Source organism: Ascaphus truei, chromosome 9, assembly GCF_040206685.1.
Source record: "Ascaphus truei isolate aAscTru1 chromosome 9, aAscTru1.hap1, whole genome shotgun sequence".
Taxonomy (NCBI): Eukaryota; Metazoa; Chordata; class Amphibia; order Anura; family Ascaphidae; genus Ascaphus; species Ascaphus truei.
In genome coordinates, this window is record NC_134491.1 from 63,376,924 (window position 1) to 63,403,673 (window position 26,750).

Sequence of the window (26,750 nt, forward strand, 5' to 3'; positions counted from 1 at the left end):
ATCAATCAAATTGCTAGACCTGAGCTGATGTTAACTAGTAACCAATGTATTAACCCTCAAACTAATATACGGTATATATACATACATACATACATACATACACATAATGCAGAAACCGCCCGCAGTAAAAGGACATTAGAAATGCAAGAATGTCCTTATCGCAGGGATATTGGCATTTCAGTCTTCACTTGTGACGTTTCTCAAAACATAGTGCAGGGTGAGACACAGATTCTCAAATACCCTCCATAAGACACTAGAAGAATTGCCACAAAATACCCTGAGCTTGCAGCTGTGAATTTTTGCTCAACTACCGCTGGAGCATAAACAAACTGTCAAAGCCACTCCACACGAGCACAAGGAGCAGAGCCACAGAGGGTTTGATTACTGTCTTCATTTGCTATTCCCATTTACCTTTCATTGACTGTTGTGGACTCCTGGTGCTTCTTTGCAAGCTGCTTTCTTGCAAGCTGTGTTCAGCCTTTACTGTACCATTGCTAACAGTTTCTTGTGGTACTTGAACTACTGGCATTGACTGTAGTGGATTCTTGCTTCCCTGCTATTAGCTGTTTAGCTGTTTAGCTGTATTTAGCCTACACTATATGTTTGCTATCTATTTTCAGGGGTGTCTGATTTGACCAGTTATAGGGGAAGGGAGGCTTAGGGAAGTACCTCTGGGACCTTTTGGACCAGGGGGAATGGGCCAGATAAAGAGGTAGTCCCTCGAAATGTCGCCCCCCTAGCAAACTTTCCGTTCTCCGTTTTTTGTGTATATTCCTTGTGTTTCATGTTTTTTCCCCTTTTCCTTCCCCCCCCTCCCCCCTCACTTTGTGACATGCCCATTTGTGATACTGGTTTCTGCAAACACATTTGATTTATTTCTGGTTTGTTTTATTATTAAATGTTTATTCTGCATTACAACTGTTTTCATCATTTAGCTATTAGACAGTGAGTGCTGGTACTTACGTAGATTTGTTAGTACTATACAGAGGAATAAGGGTCCCCTTTTGTTCCGTGCACCCTGCAATTACATACATTTAACACTATCAGAGTGCTGTCTATCATCCCCTTTTACCTGTAAATGCCAACCACCAGTGAACATAACATTGTGACACAATAAATAACTAAACGCAGTAAAAAAATAAGATGCATCTGTAGCTAGCTGAGATACAGAACCATAGTGTAACTTACTGAGATACAGAAACATGGTTTCATTTACTGAGGCAGAAACATACAGATGCAGCGTTATTGTCGGCCGCACTCGCCTCACAAAATCCACTGTGGTCACATTTTTTTTTAAATCTGTGTATGCAGAATCCCAGCGGACAAGACTAATGGCCCATCGGGATTAACATAGCGGGGGTCCCTGCATCTGAATGGGGCTCTGTAAATCCTTCCAGGCTCCACCTGTCTGTAAGAAATGCGCAATAAGAGTGAGACTGAATCAGTCACTCTCCCTGCGCACCTCTAACGGCTTTTATTTTAATAACACAGTATTAAAGCAGGGATCTCTGGAGCTGACCAGCATTCCTGTTAGACCCGTGGACTCCCTGTTTCCTGAGTTATAGGCCCCATTATGGAGTGCTTTTATCTTCGTTGTTGTTTATTTAATTGTGTATTTTTTTAGGTTGCCCATTGACTGACAATGTGTTTATCTATGCCCCTTTCAGGGTATTGATAAGCACATTAACAATCATTGGCATTTTTTGGCAAATGTTTCTTTATATTTAATTGTAATGTATTTTATTTTATGGTCCTTTTGAATTATTAGACGAACACCTCTCAACAAAGAGAGAATCAGCGGGCACTGCTATGCAAAAATATAAGACTGCACTGTGCTATTGTCAAAGCCCCATGGGGTGAAACGCGTTAGATCTACAGGGGGCTTATCCCCTCTTTTATCCATTTTTTGTCCATGACTCAATAAATATTTTTCTACTATTGCACAGTCCAGCCTTATATTTTTGCATAGCAGTGCCCGCTGATTCTCTCTTCGTTGAGAGGTGTTCGTCTGCTTGATTACACAGCTAGGAGCACGCCTACTCGGACGGAGCGACAAGATGCAGTAAGTGATTTGTCATTATCAATACCGGAGCTTCGGCCAAATATGCGGGACTATATTTATAGGGGTCCGGTGCTGGTTGAGACCTCCCCCGGTTATCCCTTCTCCATCGCTAGGCCACTTCCCTCATTAGGGGTTTACGCTGATTATCAAAGGCTCCGTTCACTCATTCATTTATTCATATCACTACTCTGACTCCAATATATCCGGATGGATTTGCAAAACTAATACACTTTACACAGTTGGATTGTATACTCTAGCGCTTGTCACGTCAGGGGACCCCCACCCCAGTTTTCTCTTTTGAATTATTAGGCTGTCCATTTTTGCCATTGTGGCAATTTATGCCAATATTGTGGGCATGGTTTACCACTGTGATAATCAATTGGTTTATTGTCAAATGTTTGTTTTTATTTAAATGTAATGTATTTTATGTTGTGGTTATTTTTACTTTTTAGGCTGCCCATTCATTGCTATTGCGGCAATCCATGCCCATATTGTGGGCATTTATTTATATATAAAAATGTTTTACCAGAAAGTAATACATTGAGTTACCTCTTGTTTTCAAGTATGTCATGGGCACAGGGTTATAAAAATACATGGTTACATTAAAAGAACAAGGTTAAACAAGTCAATTCATAGACATTTCATGGACAGATAGAGTTGGAAAATTGGGTCCTGGGGATAAAAGGCTTGTGATTTTCTGATTGAAATAGAGCAGCTTTAACATCACCAAATAGCAGTGAATGGCAGCAAACAGCTCACACCCTCTGGCTGCACTTCAGCTGTGCCAAAAGCGGCCGCTTTTGGGGCAACTCAGATGTACTGCACCGACACACTTTATTCGAGCAAATACCCGGTATGTACCTGGCAGATACCTGGAATGCGCCGCTCCTCACCTCTGACAAGCCCCGTTGCATTTGCCTTCCCAGCCTGGGTTCATGCCTGGCTGACGGGCGGCTGATCTGTTAAATGATAATGATTAGGATTTAATAGGCTGCAATGCTTCGCGTGTCTACCAGATGGCATAAATTCATGAATTGTAATGCAGTATATATATATGTACTGTGCAGTATTGCAGCCAACGGGAATAAAATGCTTCAATCCCTGCCGGAAAATAACTCAATGCACTCGGGCAGAAAACAGTCACAAACCTCAATACACCCGGGTATACCCGAATTCGTGGGACTAGCCGAGCTCGAATAAAGTGTGTCGCCAGTGTACACTGGGGTTGTTGATTTTCAATGCAGCTGTGAACAAAACATTCTTTGTGTCCTCTTGGCTCATTAACATTCCAGTGGGTGGGGTTGAAGTTCCACAAAGCACAAGCAAATATTAACCCTTAGCACACTGGTCCCATGTAGAGGGTTTAATACAGTGACAATCAATAGGGTAATTGTAAAATATTTGTTTTTATTTAAATTTAATGTATTTTTAATAGTGGTTATTTTTTAATTTGTAGCTTTCTCATTCATTGCGATTGTGGCAATCCATGCCTATATTGTGGGCATAGTTTACCACAGTGACAATCAATGGGTAGAGAGGGTGGGGGTAGTTTCCCCGGGGAGGGTAGTTACGGGAGACAAGGTTTATTGTAAACCTTTACCAAGATCATTCATTGAGCAAAACAAGATAATGAAATAAATTGTTTATTCACAGAAATAGGCATACACACAGTGGAACACAAAATACAGACGAAAAGCACACTTACTGGGGGGTGGGGGTCAAAAATTAGACTGTTCTAGGTGCAGGGAACCTAATAAGAGATTTCCCCTGAGCGGAACATAGCCTGAAATCCTCTGGATCCCAAATCGGCGTGAAATTACACATGACACCGCTGCCCTCTCTTCTGAGAACTTAGACTCATATTGACCGGGGGATAGTACCAATCTCCTGGAACTAAAATTGCTTGTAGTTCCAGCCATGACTGCTACGTTCAATTATTAGAACTTGGGTGCTAAAAACGGGACTTAAAAACTGGGCAGGCTTCTCAGGTTGAAAACTGAAGCCGGTGCTCTGGTTTTCACGTAAGACCACTTTTTAAAAGCCCAAACCTGATTGGCTCAGATGTTTCTTATAATATTTGGAGATTCATTCACAAAATACTACAGCCAATCAGAGAATGGGAACTTTCTCAGTAGCCAATCAGAGCAAAGCCTGTATGGAAAGCCAGGTCTGTGAGAAATCTGAAATTGCAAAGGGACATGCGTAAGTTTGTCACCTCGGTCCCTGGCTATCTCATGTCACCCACTGGGCCAGACTCCTCCAAGTCTGGCAGAACAAATGGCAGCCCAGACGACTGCCATTGATGCATATACAGTTACTGGGCTCAAGAGCTAACACTCTTGAGCCCTTATACTCGGATCAGAGGTAACCAAAACAGGGCTTGAACTTTATTAAGAGCCTTGTTACCCCTTCACCATCACAGTGGATACTAGGGATTTTGCCAATTACTGTACTCTATGTGTTAGCGGGTGGAGCAATAGGGTGCTCATTCATTGCCATTGGGGTTATCTTTGCTCCCATTGAGGGCATAGGTAACCAAACTGGAGATCAATGAATGTATTAGTGTTGGTATTGTATTTTAATGTTTATTGGGGGTAGATGGGCTGGGTGAAGGGGGTTGTTTCCCCAGGGTGGGGGATTAGTCCTCACGTGTGGGTAGTGAGAGGGTTTAACCACCCACCCTGGGGTAACAACCCCCTTCACCACCCCCTATACCCCTGAAAATGTGCCCTTGTATTCTCCAACGTCTTAGCGTGAAAATACACCGTCTGCCGACTCGTGATGACTTTCAACCTCCGGAGGATTTAGCCCACTCTTAAAGCACTGATGATCTGGGAAAACAAAATGGTGGACGAGCTCGGAGGAAAGCAGTAATTGAGTCAGACAGTGAAGCTTTGTCAAAAACTGTTCTCCTGTTTATTGAAGGGTATACAGCCAGTTTATATAGCAAACTTGAGCATAGAAAAAACACACATATGAGAACATACTTCCTCTTTTAATTTACAGTCTGTCTATCTCAGCAAAATAACAGTTAGACAGCATAGACAGTTTATAGTCTGGGAAGGGGCCTTAATACCGAACTTGGAGGCAGTTAAAGGAAATGTCAGTCTTTAGGACAGTATGTTGAGTAATGCATTCTTGTGTAACTCATGCTCAATATGGCTGGGAAGAAGTTCCTGTTTCTACAGGGCAAAAAATAAGTCTGAACAAATACAGTTCAGCTAGTGATAAGTGGGTGATAGTTCAGGTCATTTTCTCAGACCTGCCTGGACAGCACAATTACGTATGGCATATAGCATGTGGTTAGTTCCTGAGACTTAAATGTTAGTACAGAATAGTTATAGAAAAATGGTTATCCAGCAATCAAAATGGAGTCCCCCCTTATATGCACATTTTCAACCCCCAATAAACCAGGTACTCTGGATTAACCACTTAATTTCCTTAATGCAGGGCTCTGCAACTTTTCAAGGAATAAGAGACATTTTATTAAAAATGTATTTGTCTACAATATTCAGAGAGCTGCAACACATGCATTAATATTACACCCCCACAAACACATGCATATACTGTACACACACTAATAGGTATATACTGTATAAGCTTTTACATACGACAAACTTACTTTAATCAGAATTAGGGAAATAAAAAAATGTGGGGGAATAAAATGCATCTCGCAATAATAAGTCCCTTTATTTATTTTTTTCATTGTTTTTCTGTGCAAAAGTTTGTCCCATAGAAATACACAATACAAATACACTACACCCCCCCACCCCCCCACATATACATGCACACACGCAGACACGCAGAGATCCTTGAACAGTTTGTGCTCAAGCAGTTCATACAGATACTGGCCCCCTCCTCCCGCCGCTCCTGGGTAAAAAGGCATGCTGCAACTTCCCTAGATTCAGAGGTCCGCTTTTGTGGAAAACTTTCTTGGGGATGATAGCCAAAAGGGTAGCTGGGATTGGCCCGCACAAACGCCAGCTGCTTCCGGTGATAGCAGAGGCAAGAGAGCAGATAATCAAGGGGTCTACCACCTGACAGCACAGGATGTCCAGTCAGAAAATCCTTTCCCATCTCAGAGGGGTCCTGGTACAAACTGTCACAGAGAGGCCCATCCCAGATCTAAGGCCATTGGAAACCCAAAAAGAGGACACCACCCAAAGTAACCCCTGAGTCCCTGGACTCCCGTCACCCATCCGGTGGAGAGGATTCCACCATAAAACAGAAGGCCCGGCTGACGACTGAGTTTGCTGAGAATATGAGATGGACTGTTCCTATGGAAGAACCACTGCCACGGCTTCTCTCTGAGGGGACCATGATCCGTGGTTGGTCCCAGCATCGTGGAGAGGAAAACAGCAAAATCCCTGATAGACTCGGGATCTTGAAAAACCCTGATCCTAGAGGGCCTAATGTCAAACAACCGACTATCCTATGACTCGCCATGGAATATTGAATGTATCCATGGGGATACAAAGAAATACCCGACAGCGAACATCCTCCTCTGTATCAATAAGCAAGAGGCTAGACTACTAGTAGGAGTTTATCCCTGGCAACCTGCCCTTGTTCTACTTGGCTGAGATTGGCCCTACTTCGGAAAATTGTTGGCCCCTACTCATGTGGAGCTTTCTTCTCCGGTACCGGAGAAGCCCAGGGACTTGTTCCCCTTTTACACAGCGATTTTTCCCATAAACACTGCATCCTAAAGACGTGTAAACAGAGATGTGCGGAAAATGAGGACTGGTTAAGAAAGACTTGGACTCTATGTAACCTTAACCAGCCCAACAGACTGCAAGTCTTGGCAGGAAATGGCCAGGATGGGGAACAGACAGGTACCTGTATGAGAATTTTGCCAGACCTGGCTCATCGTGACTTCCATCACAGGCAGAGGGAAGACCCAGCTCTGGCTAGACAATATAAGAAGGCGGTATGGGTCAACGATAACATAGTGAATGAACAAGGTGTAAATATGTTTCCACATTTACAACTACTGAATGACATCCTATATCATGTGAATAAGGTTACACAAACCGGGGAGGTGATTCACCAAATATTAGTCCCTAAAGTTTTAATTAAAACAGTGTTTACCTTAGCCCATATTCTCCCATGGGGTTGTCAACTGGGCAGAGATAAGACCACGGGACGTATCTCGTCCTGATTCTACTTGCCAGGCATACAGCTGCACCAGCCTTTATTCTAAATCAGCCTAAGCCATGCCGCTCTGATAACCGCGGCCAGACGCGCTGTTTTCTTTTTTTTCGAGCGTTTTTTGTTATTTTAGCGTTCGGTTTTTAAGCGTTGTGTGCAATACTGCAATACCGTCTAGAAACTCAAGTGGGCGATCGCGAGCTGTTCTTTTAAAAGTCTAATAGCAATTCAACCTACAGTGCAGCCGAACATTTCTGCAAGTCTGTTTGTGCGCGCACAGTAATTGCTCTGTAAATTGGAAGATTTATGTTTGAAGCAGAGATTAATTAACGTTCTGAGTTCATACTGTATACAGTAGTAGTATGAGGCTCCTTAGGGAAAAGAAGTACAGTATTACAAAAATATAACGTTGCGTCTTCTTCCGAAAATAACATTATCACATTTCTATACTATATGTATTATTTATTAATCAATACTGTTTTTATTTTATGCGCATGCGTGTACTGTATGTCTCATTGGAACATTTTGAAACACATAGGCGTGTTACAGTATCACATTTCTGTGCATTAAACATTATGATGACCTTTTGAAAATATTTCTTCGAACTAGTAATCCAGCATACAGCGCTCTCCCCTTCCCCCCGCACACACACAAGGCTAAAGTATTTCAACTTCTTATCGACACCACCTCTCCCAAACCATTCATTTGTAATGGTTGGCTTTCTGGCTTGAATCTTCACAAGCGTGGCATCACATTTCTGCGCATGCGTATATGACTTCCCATTCAATTACAAGTTCAAGTTTTAACATTTTTTTTTTTTTCCGGTTATCGACATGGGCTTACATAACAATTCTTGATATTCTGAGAATCAATCACTACTGTAGCTTTTTAATTCTACACTAGTCATGTACATACTTCCTGAAAATTTAAGAATAACTATTGTGGAGGAATTGTGGCGCTATTTTTCCATTACCGATCATTTAATGAGAATCGTGAGAGACTCCATAAATGGCATTTTGCGGCATACAAGGGCTCGGCCCTGGAAGGACAGACTGGTGGGGATCGAATTTGCTGCGTGATTGTTCGTCTGTTCAAAAATGTTTTTACTTACTCCATAAATGTTTTTACGTACTGCAATAAAAAAAATGTTGATTCTTTTAAATTGTTTCATTGTGTCTCCTTTTATAACAAAATACAGTGTTTCTAGAACATACTGTACAGTCAGTAATGGTTGGTTAAAATCAGTCAAGAAGGCTGCAAGAATTTGCATGAATGGCTCTGTGGAGGGGCGGTAACTGCTACTATCGAAGTGTGGGCAGGATTAGTTACAGTAGGCATGCACATTAAATCAAAACGGTATAAAAACAATACAAACAGTACAGGTATAGAATACACATAATGTATACTGTAGTATAAATATTGATAAATAATGATCAAGTGGGGTTTGTCTCAGGTAGACAGGCCTCAGATAATACACGCAAAATTATAAACATAGTTGACCAGGTCCATCTCACAGACACCAATGCTGTTTTGTTAAGTCTTGATGCAGAGAAGGTTTCGATAGATTTGATTAGCTATTTCTCGATCAAGCAATGCAGAAATTTGGTTTTAAAGACTAATTTCTAGATGGAGTCCGAGCGCTCTAGCGCAGCCCATCCGCGGTGGTCAAACTACTGGGTGGTGCTGCAAAGAATTTTGAAATAAAAAACGGGACGAGACAGGGTTGCCTCCTGTCCCCTCTTCTCTTCACCTTAGCAATCGAACCACTGGCAGCAAAAATACGGGACAATATAAATATTCGGGGGTTACCAATTTGAAAGACCAATTATAAAATTTCACTATTTGCCGGCGATATCATTCTAACCTTGACGCACCCCCAAATTTCCCTTCCCAACCTCCATAAAGAACTGTTAGACTTTGGCAAAATATCAGGCTATAAAATAAATAGTGATAAATCAGAAGCCCTAAATTTAAACCTAACAGAACCAGAGATACAATTATTAAAACTTAATTTCAATTATAAGTGGAGCCCTTCATACATCAAATATTTTGGAGTAAATGTATCAAAGGACTACCGCTCTCAATACCAGCATAACTATCCAACCCTTTTTGAGAAAATCAAAAAGGATCTGGATAAATGGGAAGGATACTAAATTTCATGGGCCGGGAGAATGACCTCGGTTACAATTAATATACTCCCCAGATTATTATACTTTTTTCAGACTCTCCCGGTCCGGGTCCCTGGCTCTGAATTGAAAAATATCCAAAATGAAATATTTCAATTTATTTGGCAGGGAAAAAGACCCAGAGTCACCAGATCAGTTCTAATGTCGCCAAGGGGGGAGGTGGGGGGGGCAAGGGGGTCTCAGACGTCTCAAAATACTATCAAGCAGCCCAATTAAGACAGGCGGTTATATGGAACTCGGACCCAGACCAGCACTGTTGGCTAGAAATTGAGTCTCAGTACTCCAATACGCCTTCTCTGCCAACTCGTCTTTGGTCTATGGACAAAGGGGATTTGGTGACCCACAAATTTGAGCTAGGGGCGATGGGACACACCTGGGAAGTATGGCTAAAAGCTAAAACTAAATTCCAGCTTTCGTCATCCGGTTCACAGTTTACGGCAATCTACAACAATCCTAAATTCCCCCTCGGATGCGAGTCAAAACAATTTGAGCAATTGAAATCTAAGGGGATCGGAGCGGTTGTTGATCTGTTGAGTGATAGAAAGCTCCTGAGGTTCCAAGATTTGCGCACCAGAATTGGAAACGTTCAAATATCTCCAAATTCGGCACTTCCTACAAAAGATGTCCCGAGCGTTAAAGTTTCCCCCTCTCACAAAATTTGAGAAGTTGTGTCAGGTAGGCACGCATCAAAAAGGTCTAATAACAAAAATTTACGCTTGGATGAAGAACCCAACGAACCCCATCGCACATGATTATATGCTCAAATGGGCAGCTGAATTGAACATGGTTATTGACAGAGAGGATTGGGAAGAAATATGGGACTCAGCATCAGGAACTTCCATATGTACCACAATCAAGGAAAACATATATAAGATAATGTATCACTGGTATATAACTCCAGCGAGATTAAAACAAATCTACAGTATCCTCTGCCTTCTGATCTATGCTGGAGAGGCTGTGGACAAAGAGGGGACATGGCCCATATTTGGTGGCTATGCCCAGAAATTGAGAAATATTGACTCACAATTCAAACTTTAATAAAAGAGTTCACAGACCTCACAATTACCATCGATCCACTGATCTATTTACTGGGCAGATCAATAGAAGAAATTTATCGCCCAGCATGGAAATTAATCTCCTTCATTCTTACAGCGGCAAGATGCTCAGTGGCGTCCTCTTGGAAAAAGCTGTCTCCCCCCACAAAACGAAATGTAAAGAAAAGACTAAACGAGGAAATACTTATGGAAAGGCTGACGACCTTTCTTAAACATTTGACAGAAAGTTTCTATAAAATTTGGGAACCCTGGCTGTCCCATTGACCTTGATCAAATTATATTCCATTCAGTAAAAGGAACAAAGACAGGATTCTGTGTATGGATGGGGGGGAACCGGCGACCGGGGGTGGGGGGTCTTCCCCCCCTCACTCTCTTTTTCTACCCTCTTAGCTCTCTGGGCCATGCTGTGGTCCTGGGGTCCGTTTCCTTCTTGAGGGGATGCCATCTATGATTTCTTTCTAATCCGAAAAACCTCTTCTCGTATTAGGTTATGTTTGTATTGCAATGTCTGTAAAATTTACTAATGCCTAATAAAAATGTTTGGGAAAAAAAAACATATTGGTAGAAATATTACTAATAAACGTTATTAACATCAATTAAAAAATCTAAACATTAGACTATCATAAAACCTCAACCCGAGTCACAAAAAAACCCTCTAATTCCGAACTACCTATATTAAAAACTAATGTTTAAAATAAGAAATAATAATAACCAAAAGAAATCAACATAAAAATTATACTAAATCTATTTCCTCATTGAAATCGCTTGGTGATAATGTACCTAACTCATGAATCCAAAAGGTTTCTCGCTGTCGTAATTTTAAATATCTGTAACCTCCCTTTGGTGCTGCTGGTACGGGAGTAGGAGTCACGTGACGACGCATCAGTGAGGAGTCACATGGTGCGGAAGGAAGCTCCGGCAACTGTGCAGCCAGCAGGGCACAGCGGACGCGCTGCATCAACAGCGAAGTACCCCCACGGAGCAAGGACTCTACATACTACCAACACAACCCTCTCAATCACTGCGCATTTTAATTGGATGTTTGTGAGTGAATTTCTACTGTTTGTCTATTATTTGAGTAAAAAACTTTATTGCACCAGGAGGTGTGCGCTTTCTTTTCTTCTCTTTTTTCTTATATAACACACTTTGCCCCCCCCCCCCAATCGCAGATAGGGACCATGTGTGGGAATACACCTGTGTTACCGTGTGTGGTGCGTTACCTCCACCGCTGGGAGCCTGGGGTTACCTGATTCTTCAGATACAGCGCCTCCACCTGTAAGGGTTCCGAACAGGGTGGGATGGTCCTCTTACAGGAACAATAATAATAATTATGCACGCACACAATATATGCTAGCAACCTTTTTACTATAAGTAATAATCTTGGTACTCTGTACCACACAGTAATATGTATATAACCATACGTATAGAAGTTCACCCCACCGCATACCAACATAGGTGTCCCCAAAGTACCTGGGTGCTCGGCACCATTTCCCTGATGTCCCTTATGTCCAGGCCCACCCAAAGTGTTGGAAATTGTGCTATCCCGTGGAGTGTTAGTGCACTACTATAGTTACATGCCTGGGGCTCCTGCACACGGGTACAGCAGAATAACAGAATGGGATCCGTCTAATCCGACGTGCTGTCCGCCTACGCGTGGGGTGAATTCCGGCGGGGATAATATCACATTACCATCTATACCTTGGGGCTGGTCCGTCTCCAGTCCGCAGTCACTGCTTGGTGTGATCCTCCGTGAGGATAATCTATCCAGAGGGGGTATGTTCCCAGACGCAGTGATCAGGCTGCACAGCTATTCCTTGATCTAATCAAAAAGCTAAAGGGGCAGATTCCTTACTTAAGGCCTGTCCCTGATGTAACCACAAGCTGGGGCAAGGATAGTAGTTATCTGGGGCTATGGAGGTGACTAGTCTAGTGCAGGAGCTACACCTACACCCTCACTTACCCAGCTCCCAGCTCCAACTAACGTGGGCTCAGCGCGCAAAAAGTATCTATTCCCTGCTCACACACACATTGGCTGGCGTTTGTCAGGTGACTAAAAAGCCCCATGGCTCCCCCATGCAGATCCTATGTGTCATGGCCACCGCTCTCTCTGCGACTCATGCACATGTGCAAAGCCCTGACTTACCTGCCTGCCTTCTGCGCATGCGTGCGCACTTGAAGATGGCGGCCCCCGCTAATCAGATGCGCTGCGCAGCCTCCCAAGCGCTCCCTGCTCTGGCCCCCACCTTTGTGGCCAGCCGCGGGTCCGTCGTTGACTACGGTGGCTCCCGGGACAGCAATGAAGACAAGGAGGGAGGGTAAATGGGAGAGACCAAGGGACCTGGGCTACACTTGGTTACCTATTGGAGTGCTGGGTTGGCATCCTGAACTAAGAGAGCAGCACCCGCTGGAAATATTGGACTGAACTTTTGTCTGCTTCACTGTAATTTTTTTCCTTAATCAATGACCAAGTGGTCATACAGTGGTTCTAATTATCCATTATATGGTTCTGTCTGAACGCCTGTAGCTGAGACTCTTTTGTATGTGTTGTCTCTTATACATTTATATCAGGATTATAGTGAGGGATACATTCACGGCAAGGGTTTTATTTGCTGTGGATGTGTTCCACAGCTCTGTCGTGTGTGTTTTCCTCCATTTGAGCCTTGGAGGTTTGTCTCACCTATTTGCATTAATATATTAATTGTTTTACTGGAGTGGAATCAGCTTGTACATTTTTAGTTAGCAGGAGGGCCCCCTGAACCCCTTTACTAGTTGCAAGGTATCTGGGCATGTAGCTGAGTACCACTCTTTATACTAGGGACCCCTCTGTCTACTAGGGACACCGTGGGTGATCGCAGGTATTAATTAACCCCTTCATGCCCATTTACCTTGTCTGGAAGATGCTGCAGCAGGAATCCTGGCGGTGAGTCGTAGTAGCGCTTTCAGAGTCAGAGCTTGCATGGAGCCATGTGCTGGGTTGCATCCGAGAATCTCACTTGATTCCCAGATCCAATTCCTGGGGAATCCCATAACTCTGGAACCCCGATACATACACTGGCAACACACTTTATTGAAGTGTGGCCAGTTCCGCAAGCCGGGAGATTTCCCGGCTTGCAAGTGGCATCCCCTCGGCGTGCCGCGCGTCACCGATGCGCGGTCACGCGTCATCGGGTGCCTACGCCCCCTGCACGCACGTCCAGGGCTCCCCGAGGGAGCCCTGGTGTCCCGCGATGTGGGGGACGGCGGCAGGGGGTTTCGGGGGACCCGGCGGACCCGGAGAGGAGAGGGGGAAGCCGCGATCGGCGGGCCTCTTCTCCGCTGCTTCGGCGCGCGCCCGGCACCCTCCGGCGCGCGCCAGGTAACTGCTGCGGCCGAGAACGGGCAAATGCTCGAATAAACTCGGCCGCAGCAGTAGACACGTTCTGTAAAGTCTTTCTCCAACAAACCCACTCTGAAACTTACAGCCTAGAAATCTCACGATTCCAGCAAGAAAAAGACAAAACACACAGAAATCTTTAATGTCACATAATTTGCACACAGTCACAGTTATGCATTTAGGATATCTGGGTCCAGGAGCACTCTAGGATAAGGGTTAACCAAGTGGGCTTGACCTTTATTAGTGAGCCTGGTTAACCCCTCCACCGTTACAATCAGTGCTAAAGAAGTATAAGTACTGATAGCTTTAAAATTACCAGCCTATAATATGAATTTAATGAGCTCACTGTACTGTATGTCTAACACTCATTTAATTAGGAAACATCCCTAGGTACCACCTCACATCAAGAGAAATTAGAGGCATATCAAAGCCTTTGGGAGAACGTAGTCACAAGATATAAATATGGAATTCGGGCTGCGCTGTCTGAGAATCGTCCCGAAAACGAGACGAAAAAGGTAGAAGCATTTCTAATTCTCCGTAAATGGTAAGAGAATCCTTAATATCTTTGCTGTGTTTTTGATTTGTGTAACATCAAACTGGTGTGTGTATGTGTGTGTCTGTGTGCATGTGTGTGTGTGTGTGTGTGTGTTTCTTGAAAAATAGGTGAAAGAACTCTGACGTGAGAATGGGACCTACCTATTTCAGGGACACAAAATAAACTGTACTTTTATTTGCCCATTTAATTCAACAATTAGAGACCAGTACAGACTACTTTAAAGGGGCAATGCCTCATTGGACCAAAGTGAATTAATTCCAGTTGACACATTTAAGGTGTGCCATCTGGATGAATGATACCTTTTTACCAAATCAAACACCTATAAATATTTGTTATTTCTTTTTTATGTTAGACTTGGGAAAGGTCTGATTTCCGGTGGCTTCTACCTTTTGTGCGATTTCACTGTGTGTTCAGCAAGTGCTTGTATAGCCCACCTCACACCTCCTTTCGGGTGTGCAAAATATATTCAAAGGACACCTATTAGCATATATCCCAGGTATCTCAGGTGTGCTCTTTTTTGTGCACAGGTGTCTCTCCGTGTGTTGTTTGAGGGGATATATATAGCACTTGAGACTCTAGTAAAATAGGCCTCCCAAGATATTTCAGGGTTTGGAGGGCGCTATAACTACTTTTAGGAATGACCTAAATAATACATCATTAAATCCCTGTGTTAACTACAGTTAACAGAGTTCTCTGAATAGGTGTTGGTAGAAGGAACATCTCTAGCAATATAATTAGTACTAATTTCCATAGTTAATGCAAGGGACTGTTACAGCTGAAAAGAGCCCTTAACATTGCCTTAGTGAGCTTTGAAGATATCCGTTAACATAACATCTTGTTAAGTCAATAACAAAGCATTGAGGATCTCTGGTGGGTAGGGGGAGGGTTTAATCCTTCATTACCTTAGTGGTAGTAACCGCTGTGACTGGAGGGGGTAACCAGGCTATACAATAAAGGTTTTAGCCCATCTGGTTACCCGTGAAACCGTGGGGTCCCTGGTAGCTACATAGAACCATATGCCAGGGACCAGGGATTATACATGTCAAAAATAAAGGGACCCCTGCTTTTCCTGTTTACATGTTAACTATGCCCTAGAACTGTGAAATTACATATGTGCAAGTTTTAGGTTTAATATTTTGGTAGAAATGCAAGTATTTTGTTTGCAGGAAGTCGGGGGCCGAAGTTACCCTTAGTCCTTTAATTCTCCCTGGCAAGCAGGCATGATTTGCCGGTACGCAGGGTGAATTACTGTACACCGGGCAACCCAGTGTCTGCCAGACTCCTGAGTTTCGAACCCAAATATCCCAAACCCATTTCCCTTATAAGTATAAGTTTTACCAAAGTTCATACTTTATTAAAGTGTACTTTGTAATGTTTTATACGTTTGCTATAAGACTCTATACCGTCAGCCAGGGCATCTGCATAGACGCCGGCATGTCTGTATAGAGTCCGTAGTTCAAAGAGGAGAGGATGTCCACAGGTGAGAAGACCATTTGGTGGGTGAGGAAGGGCAAATTGCCAGGTCCTGTGGGGACACCTTTTGTATCTGTCGGACCTGGTGGAGCCTGTCCAGAAGATGGCAATGAGTTAGCTGGGGGAGATACAGCTCGTAGGCGCTTCTCCCATTGGCTAATTCATATTTCCCGCTCACCCAGCTTTTTGAGCCGGCTTGGCACACCTCCTCCTCTAACGTCAGCCAAAGGATGATCTATTCCTATTGCTGATGGGGAGCAATTAGTCGCTCCTCCTTCCTCCATGCTGAACATAGCTCAGCGTATGGTGTGTAAGGAGTAGCCCCAGTCAGAGAACCAGGCCATCCATTGACTTGTGTCGATGAAGCTAAAGCAGGCTTTTCAATGTTGCTCTATTACAAATAGCAGAGCAACCGGTTTCGTTTTGAAGCTAGAAATGTCTGCCTCGTAGAGACGAAGTCCCGTCTTTTGAGGCCAAGTTCTACAAATCGAGCGTAGCGGTCGTGGACAGGATATCTTGCCGAAAACATTTCCAGGACGATCAGGACAAGGTCTCGGTCAGGATTTTCTGCCGAATTTCGTTCCAGGACGAGTTCCTGGTCAGGATAAGCCCTTGCAAATTGGCAACCTGGACCTAGGAAAAGCTAGATTTCAACCCCCAGACCCGAGTAAGTCTGTATATTTCTGTCTTTTGTATTTCTGTTTCTGAGGTTTTTATCCAAATGAACCCAATTTTATTTCACTGCCTTGTTTTGCCTATTGAATGATCCTGGAATAAATTTGTTAAAAGTCCTGGTCTCCTGTGACAGGCTTTTTTCTGGTAGTAGCGGTGGGATCATAGGGTTTTGGACTATAACTTCCTGTGGGGAATTATAGTACAAAGTTAGCTTGCGGATTGCAAGCTCTCAAAACAAGTGGTGTCTGTAGAGGGAGAAAGGGGGTGGCCCAGGATTAAAGGGGTTACACCCCATTTGGCCATCCCCTGGCCTCACCGGGGAGACAAGGGGTTAACTGGGCTGAGGTCCAGAAATGTGATTTAACCCTTGTTATGACATGTTAATGTGTATTCCCCTGTTCCCCTGTTTTATTGTAATATCTGGTTTAATCAGTGTCTGCATCACACACACTAGGATCCATCCGGGAGCACAAGGGTTAATAGTTGTTTAGTGATAATAGCCCTTTGTGTAATTTTCCCGCCTTTTCAGGCACCATTTTGCAGGGTCCCATAGGCCGCCATTGAGGCTCCATGTGTTTCAATGGCGAATCTTGCTGTCTGGGTCCTGTTTCCTGTGAAGACCAATCACCTGTACTTAATGTTAAGGATAGGGTACAAAAGGTTTATAAACTGTTGTCCACCCTTTATCCTTTGTCTTCTGATATCATCTGAATTGTTACCTGATTGCGAGAGAATTGCTATGCTACATACTTCTCATCCCCCATCCCCAAAGTAAGTGTACTTCTTGTCTGTTACTGTATTATTTTGTGTGTTCACCTATCCAAAGGAATACATATACTTTATTATATCTAAGCCTCGTTCAGTTCAAACCCAGTTATTTGTGTAAATTACAACCTGTGATAAGCTATCGTCACAGGCTTGTATATTAACTGGTGGCAGCGGCAGGATTGAACTGGACCTGGATTACAGTATTCTACGGGGTACTGTGATCCAGTGGGAACTTGATGGTAATTGCAAGTTCCTGGGACTTAAGATATTGAACACACGGTAGTGCAACAAGTAACGCAAGTTGTCACACCACCTCACTGCTGCGACCCAGAACCATGAGTGAAGCGGAAAACATCTACTACCTGATGACAAGAACTCAGCTAAGAGACAAGTGCCGTGAATATGTACTGGAATATGAGGACCAGGAGGTCGAAGACATGGTTGTCGCAATCACGGCATATGAAGCCGAGCGGGCAGAGTCTCAGGATACGGCTCAGCTTGCCCTTGTACAGCCGCCCGGGAATCAGGGACTGAACCCAGTGCCAGAGCGGCAGAATCCCGGGGAGGGGACAAGTGCACCTCCCGGGACAAGTGCGACAGGAGGGGCACTGATGGCTGCGGCCACCAGTCCGTTTACCCCTGAAATGTTGGCACTGATTACCAAGTGGGGAGACCGAGGGACAGCGGAGGAGCGGCTAAAGTTTCTCTCTATGGCAGTGAACAGACCCGCTTATTGCCCCCCGGTCCAACCCCGCAAAGATGAACTCCAACTGGACAAGCACAGTCTCACCAAATACGTAGAAGGCACTGATCGGATCAACATGTTTTAAGGAACTTTGAAACGCAGTGCCGGCGGTACAAGGTGCTTCCCCAGCATAGGGTTGCACGCTTGGACCTGCTACTCTCCGGCTTGGCTAAGCAGACATTGATGGCGCTTACAGAGGAGTTTGCTGATGATTATGACCACCTGAAAGAACTATTGCTATTTCAGCACGGTTTTACCCCTGAAGCTTACCGGGGTAAATTCCGGCTGGAGGAGAGGCAGCCTCAGGAGACCTACGTCACCTATGTGACCTGCATGGCTTTATACGGGCTACACTGGGTGGAGGGCTGTGAGGCCAGGACTTACCAACGCCTGCTGGACCTCATCTTTCAGGAGCAGCTCATGCAGCAGTGCCCGCCGGCGGTGAGGGCTTGGGTGTATGACAAAAATCCCAAGACTTACACCGAGGCAGCGAGGCTGGCAGATGACTATGTGGTCAGCCGGTCCCAGATGACCGCCAATGCACCAGCCAAAGTGGCGGCAATGCCGGCGCCGGCCAAGAAGTCTGTTACTACCCCCCCCAGTGGACCCAAAAGCCGCCTGCGGGCAGCAGTTCACAGAAGGCGGGAGAGCTCCGGCATGAGCGCCGGTGCTACAACTGTAACAGCACTGGTCACCTCAGACCAGATTGCCCGGAACCCCTGCGATCCAACGGACCCCATCGGGGGCAACGCACCCCAGCTGCGAAGCCGGTAGCCCGCGTGCGGGGGGCTTCCACCAAAGAACCAGGACCGGTCATGGAAACAACTCCCAGCGTGACGTCCCATGTCACCCCTATCCCGGTTTCATCGGTGCCTACAGCCAGGAGCGGAGGACATCTCAGCGCAGACCTGCAGCAAATGGACGGCCGGAGCAAACTTCTCACCCCGGTCACAGTCGGTGACCGGCAAGCAGTCGGCTTGCTGGATTCAGGAGCTGCAGTGACCCTGGTCCGACCTGATATGGTCCGGCCAGAGGAATTGCTCCCAGGCCCTAGGATGCAGATCACTGTAGCCGACGGAGAGCCACGTTTCTTGCAGGTGGCCGCATCTTTTTGGATTGGGAGGTGGGCAAGGGTGTGCGGGAGGTGGGGGTTTTACCCGGTTTGGATGCTGAAATTCTTTTGGGCAATGACCTGGGACCGATGACCTGCACCTACGACCGTGTGCCCCAGCCCGCTGCAGTGGCAGTGGTTACCCGGAGCCAAACAGCGGCAATGCCGGCAGCGGCCGCTCCAGTCCCCCAGCCTTTGGGACCAACGTTAGCGGAGGGCGCAGAGGAGCCCGGGGCGGTAAGCCAGGATCAGTTGCAACCACAGGCTGACTTACTTTTCCCTCTCACCCTGTCCCCTTCCCCTGACAATGACATGAGTGGGGGGTGGCCAGACTTAGGAGCCCAGTTTAGGGAGGCAGTGAAGGCAGACCCTACCCTGGCCGGCGTGAGACTTCGGACGTCCGAATCTCAGGCAGGGGAGGGCACTGAGCGCTGCCTATGGCATAAGGGACTCCAATACAGAGAAGAAGGGAACCCGGGCATAGAGGAGGGATTGACCGGTAAGCGACAGCTAGTAGTGCCCCAGAGGTACCGACAGCAACTGTTACGGGTAGCTCACCCTATTCCGTTAGCGGGACATCAGGGGGTCACCAGGACGCGAGCCCGGTTATTACAGCGTTACTACTGGCCGGGGGGATCCCGAGATGCGAGCAATTTCTGCCGCTCTTGTGATGCCTGCCAGCGAGTGGGTAAGGCGGGCAACCGTGTGAAGGCACCCCTGAGACCCCTACCGATAATAGGGGAACCGTTCCAGAAGGTAGCGATGGACCTTATAGGACCCCTCATGATTCCTAGCAGGCCAGGGAAGCGTTACATCCTCACGGTGGTGGATTTTGCCACCCGGTACACTGAGGCGGTAGCGCTTGGCACCATAAGTGCCAAGACAGTGGCAGCAGCTTTGCTGAACATTTTCTCTAGGGTCGGTTTCCCTGGTGAGATCCTAACCGATCAGGGGTCGCAGTTCATGAGTGAACTGTTACATTGTCTCTGGGATGCCTGCGGTGTATAGCACCGGCGCACTACCCCTTACCATCCCCAGACAAACGGATTATGTGAGAGGTTTAATGGTACCCTGAAGCAGATGCTTCGGACCTTTATAGAGGCGGAGGGGAAAGACTGGGAGATTCACCTGCAGCACTTGCTGTTTGCCTACCGAGAGGTACCGCAAGAATCTACAGGCTTCTCCCCCTTCGAGCTACTGTATGGCCGCAGGGTACGTGGACCTCTGTACCTATTCCGTGAGGGATGGGAAGGGGAGACTACTTCTACTGATGCTTCAGTGATCCAGTATGTAGTAGATCTCAGAGACCGGTTAGAGATGCTAATGGGGGTGGCTCAGGACCACCTCAGGGCCACTCAGACCAAGCAAAAGCAATGGTATGACCGGCAGGCCCATAGCAGAGAATTCATCCCAGGACAGCAGGTGCTTGTTCTCAAACCTAATCGGGAGAACAAGCTGATGGCTGCCTGGTCGGGACCGTACTCGGTTATCCGAAAGGTGAATGAGTGCAACTATGTTGTACAGGTAGCGCCTGAGAGGCATAAGACATACCACATCAACATGTTGAAGGAATACAGAGCACCGAGTATGGGAGCAGTGCTGGCCATTTGTAGTCCACTGCTGGAGGATCCGGCGAGCAATGCTCTGCCTGATCTCCTAGGGGAGGCTAGGCAGGGAAACACTGTAGAGAAGGTAGAGATAGGGGCACAGTTGAGTGCTAGGCAGAAGGGAGAAGCCAGGGATATGCTAGCTCAGTTCAGCGCCCTCTTCACTGACATTCCAGGGACCACACATCTCACAAAAAACCCAGTGCACACCGGGGACCTGCAGCCTCTGCATAAGCATGCTTATAGAGTGTCAGCAGAGGTCAAGACAAGTATGGAGAGAGAGATAGAGGAGATGCTGACCCTAGGGGTAATTACTCCATCCCAGAGCCCTGGGACGGTGTCAGATGCTTACCCCATGCTCCGCATGGATGAGTTACTAGATGAACTCGTGGGGGCAAAGTATCTGACCACCATGGATTTTAGCAAAGGCTATTGGCAAATCCCACTGACCCTGGAGGCTAGGGAGAAGTCAGCATTCATCACTCCAAGTGGCCTCTATGAGTTTTTGGTGATGCCATTTGGGATGAAGAATGCCCCGGCTACCTTTCAATGCCTGGTCAATAGGTTACTGGAAGGGATGCAGAGCTATGCCAGGGCTTACTTAGATGACATTGCTGTCTTTAGTAGTTCCTGGGAATCCCACATAGGACATGTAACTGCGGTGCTGGATAGGATCAGGGAGGCTGGGCTTACCTTAAAACCCACTAAGTGTATGGTAGGGATGGCAGAAGTCTTGTACTTAGGGCACAGGGTGGGTGGAGGGCATCTCAAACCAGAGCCAGCCAAGGTAGAAGCCATAGTTGAGTGGCCTGTTCTAAAAACCAAGAAACAGGTCATGGCATTTTTGGGCACCGCAGGGTACTATAGGAAATTTGTCCCACAGTACAGCGCCGTGGCCAAACCCCTGACTGATCTGACTAGAAGCAACTGCCTGTGCTTATTACCTGGACTCCTGCCTGTGAAACTGCTTTCCAGGCCCTGAAAACTGCGCTTGCTGGAGCCCCCATACTGGCTGCCCCAGACTATACCAAGCATTTTCTTATTCAGACTGATGCGTCAGACTTTGGTGTTGGGGCTGTGTTGAGCCAGGTGGGGGACGACGGCAAAGATCACCCTGTGGTGTATCTCAGTCGCAAACTGCTCCCCAGGGAGGTGGCATATGCCACCATTGAGAAGGAGTGCTTGGCCATTGTGTGGGCACTCAAAAAGCTCCAGCCCTATGTATATGGGAGGGCTTTCATGGTCATCACAGACCACAATCCCCTGAGTTGCCTACAGAGGGTATCAGAGGAGAATGCCAAGTTGCTGAGATGGAGCTTGGCTTTGCAAGAATTTGAATTTACCATTCAACACAAAAAGGGCAGTGAAAACAGCAATGCTGATGGACTTTCACGCCAGGACTATCCCTCTGAGACTGAATTCATTAATGGTGCCAGCAGTGCCCCACTCCCAGCTAGGGCCAGTGGGACACAGGTCACCTATTAAGAAGGGGAGGTGTAGAGGGAGAAAGGGGGTGGCCCGGGATTAAAGGGGTTACACCCCATTTGGCCATCCCATGACCTCACCAGGGAGACAAGGGGTTAACTGGGCTGAGGTCCAGAAATGTGATTTAACCCTTGTTATGACATGTAAATGTGTATTCCCCTGTTCCCATGTTTATTGTAATATCTGGTTTAATCAGTGTCTGCATCACACACACACTAGGATCCATCCGGGAGCACAAGGGTTAATAGTTGTTTAGTGATTCCCTTTTTGTAATTTTCCCGCCTTTTAAGGCACCATTTTGCAGGGTCCCATAAGCCGCCATTGGAGCTCCATGTGTTTCAATGGTGAATCTTGCTGCTGGGTCCTGTTTCCTGAGAAGACCAGCAGATGGCGTCCGAGAGGAGGAGCGGCGGTTTCCCATTGTAAGTCAATGGGCCCATTGACTTCAATGGAAATCCCTCGAAGGAGCTTTCCAGGAACGAGTTGGCTGCCTTCCAAACCGCAAAACCGCAAAGCGGATACATTTTCGATAGGAGAGCTTTGATCACTTAACAAGTCAAGTTCAACGACAAGTGGCGTGGGAATAAACAGTTCTAGAGCACCTAGAAATAAAATTCTTTCTGCCCCTAGTTCCTAGACCTCCCCCCACTCGACCACAACCGGGTCCCCGTATCCTGGACCCCCGATAAGGGTCGAACCGAGAAGAGCGGGTCGCGCCATAGGTTCCAATGGCAGCGGCAGAAACGGCTCAGGAAAACGGCTACGTGTCAAAAGCTGAAATTTGGGAATCCATAGCTCCGGTTCCGGAGGGTCCAGAGGATCAGGGTTTGGGGTATCTGTAGTCACTGCTCCGGCAACGCTGCAGAACCATCCTTGACCCTCTTGGACCATCCCGACGGAGTATGGACCCCCATGAAAGTTTGGGACTTTTCCCATAGACTCCAATGGCGGCCAATCTCCGTTGACCGGCTACGGCGGAAAACCCCCATTGATTTCAACGGCGGCGTCGCCCCGTTGAAAGTCTATGGCGGCAGATTCCCATAGCCGCCAACGGCGGCGGTTTGCCATTGAAAGTCTATGGCGGCGGAGCCCGTTGTTTTCAATGGGGATTTAGTGAAAAACCGTGATTTAATTTACAGCGGAGATTTTTGTATTAAAATAAGAAACGGTTTTAAGTGTATTTGTGTATCTCCGGTTCCGAAGGTCGCAAATTGGACCATAGGGTGTCCCCGTTCCGGCATTGAGAACTGGGAAGTGTGGACCTGCTGGACCCAACGAAACCGGATATTTTAATATGTTCATGTTTTATCTTTCATACTGTGTTCCAAGGTATGGGTAAAAGCCAGAGGAAATGCCTTTGCATACTAGGGTAGCATATGGCCAGAAAGGTGACCCAATGTCTAGGACTTAAGTATGGTTCAAAGGATTTTGTCACCTCCACTGTTTGCATGAGGGCAGAGATTACTCAAATCAGAGCAGTCTTCAAGTGTTCCATTTCACACCTCACAACAAAGAATATCCTGCCAGGAATCCAATCTGGTAGACTAGCTGGCATTCCTGATGCAGATGAGGGGCTACAGAAATGAGACCCCAGAGCTCTACTGCGCATGTACAAACTAGCAGGGGGCATGTATCAAAATGTGTTCCCACGTTAATGAGTGCTAGAGCTAATTGAAGACCAATCACCTGTACTTAATGTTAAAGATAGGGCACAAAAGGTTTATAAACTGTTGTCCACCCTTTATCCTTTGTCTTCTGATATCATCTGAATTGTGACCTGATTGCGAGAGAATTGCTATGCTTCATACTTCTCATCCCCCATCCTCAAAGTAAGTGTACTTCTTGTCTGTTACTGTATTATTCGTGTGTTCACCTATCCAAAGGAATAAATATACTTTATTATATCTAAGCCTCGTTCAGTTCAAACCCAGTATTTTGTGTAAATTACACCCTGTGATAAGCTATCGTCACAGGGGAGTTTCTAGCACCAGCTTGTTCTATCCCTAAACAGGTTAACAACCATACGCACTCTGCAACAAAGTTACCATACTCCAAACTATTCTAATCTTGCAAGGACAAGAATGGTTGCTTTGATGTCTGGTCTACTTATGAATCAATTAGCTGTTATATATATCTTACAGTACTGTATGTTATAATGTATCTGTTGCTCTTATACTCACTGTTTGTACTATATTTTCCCTTTATTGTATTTTATAAAGAAACGTAGTGGAGTAACGATTTGAAGGGTGAGTGCTATCTTCTTATTAAACACATTTTAGACAGGACATGAAGTAAATGGGTGACACAACAACAATAAATATCTATATATATATATTTAATGCTTTCCTTTTGTATTCCCAAAAAGGTATCAGGAATGATAACAGGATGAATCTCAGTGTCCCAGTTAAATTGGCAGCCTTCCTCCTGCAGACTTCTCTTGGGGTTTTGGGAAACATCATTGTCCTAGGAGTTTACATTCACATCACTCAGATCCAGCAGAAGATGAAGCCGGTGGATAAAATATTCTGCAGCTTAGCATTTTCCAACATGATGATCCTCCTTACCAGAGGATTGCCACAGATAATGTCATATTTGAGCCACCAAAATATACTGGATGACGTTGGCTGCATTGCCATATTCTACTCATACAGGACATTGCGAGGTGCGTCAATCTCTGCCACCTGTCTTCTGAGTGTGTTTCAGGCCATTGTTATGGCTCCTGCAACATCCAGATGGGAATCCTTGAAAACCAAAGCGTCTAATTACATTCTCCCATTCTTGGCTGCCATTTGGCTAGGCAATGCAGTTATGAACCTCAATTGCCCTTTCAGTGGTCTTGCTCTTGCCAATGGGACGGTTCCCTTCTACAGAGTGGGCAGCTGTTTGTTCAGACGTATTGAACCTGTCTTTCAAGAACTTTTCAGCACTTTAATTAACGGGTATGACTTTCTCTTAATCTCCTTAATGCTTCTTAGTAGCACGTACACTGTTTTCATTCTCCGAAGGCACGGACAACAGGTCAAGTATCTTCACTCCATTAAAACTGCCACGCGAGAATCAGTAGATAAGAAGGCGGCTAAAAATATCATTAAGTTGACTGCCCTTTATGTTTTCTTCTTTTCAATCGACAGTTCGATTTTGATTTACACGGTCGCTCAGATCAGTTTTCCGGCACTACTTTCTGAGATACGGCTGTTTCTGTCTTCTTGCTATTCTATGCTAAGCCCTTTCCTGGTCATGACTTTCAACAAGAAAATTAAGATTCCAGTGGGCTGGTTCAGAAAGATGGAAAAGTCGAACGTGTCAAGTATCTGCAATGGGGAAATGTAGCTTTATAGCTTCCCAAATAGCAGCTTATGGGTCAAGTTCTTAGACTGGGTATTTTGTACGTTCTCTTCATATATTAGCATGTTTAAAAGCAAAATTGTCCCACTGGCATCAGTGAGTATTTTAATGTCTTTAGACACTCCCAGAAGAAGACCGTTTGGTTGAAACGTGTTGGAGTCGGAGTTTTTGCACAGGGACCCCTTTCTCCTCACCACACTATAAGGACAGTGCATCAGCACTTATGGATTTTTGGTGATGTATTGTGGGACTAACGTTACTTTGGACTTTATTCCTTATCTGGATTGACACATTCACAGTGATATATACTACAATTCTCTATCACAACAGTTATTATTTGGATATTTCAACTGGCTTTCACATGTATTGACAGTTTATAACATCTTAGTGCAGTCTCTCTATTTTTTGGTGATTGCTCTGTCTGTCTGTGTGTGCAGCTTTGTGTAGCCATTCATGTCGTTATATTGCCTTCTCTCTATTTAGGTTTTTAGGCAGTATTTCCTCTGTACTTGGCAAGCTGCCAGACATTATATTGTGATATTGATTTTCATTGTGTACTAGGTCCTTTGTATTTTTGTCCCATACCCACACTCCCCTTTTTGTCCTTTTGTGGTTATTTGAGGAGTTTGGGCAGGTTCCCCTCTATTTTTAAACATTCTCCCCTGTTTTTAAATAGTCCATTAATACATTGTTATTTTTTCATTCCCTTGGTATACCTGTGTGCTTCATATTTGTTTCTTTTTGTTGTTTATATATTATTAGTGTTCCAGGAGCACCGCTGTCTATTATTACTTTAATACATATTTGAAAGTTTATGTTAACCAGTTTTTGATACAAGGCGTGCATGCGGTATACTGTGTGTTTGTGAGAGAATATATATATATATATATATATATATATATATACACACATACATATATATATATATACACACATACATATATATATATATACACACATATATACATACATATATATATATATATATATATATATATATATATATTAACTTATCATAAACCTGTCAGTTGTCTGAATTATATAGAAGCTGACAGTAATCATTGTGGCGGGGGAAGGAAGAACCAGGGTTATAATAAAGGTCAAGCCCACTTGGTTACCCGTGACCCATGTTTTGGGGTCCTAGATTGTCAGCTCTTGGGC

General features: G+C 45.3%; 1 protein-coding gene across 1 annotated transcript; it reads left to right on the plus strand.

The window, feature by feature from the left end:
• The first annotated feature begins 14,320 nt into the window (after positions 1 to 14,320).
• LOC142502319 (olfactory receptor class A-like protein 1) lies at positions 14,321 to 26,106 on the plus strand. The gene is made up of 2 exons (XM_075613131.1): positions 14,321 to 14,368; positions 24,610 to 26,106. Exon 2 carries the CDS (start codon positions 24,630 to 24,632, stop codon positions 25,572 to 25,574), a length of 945 nt encoding a protein of 314 aa, XP_075469246.1. The 5' UTR covers positions 14,321 to 14,368; positions 24,610 to 24,629; the 3' UTR covers positions 25,575 to 26,106.
• The last annotated feature ends 644 nt before the right edge of the window (positions 26,107 to 26,750 follow it).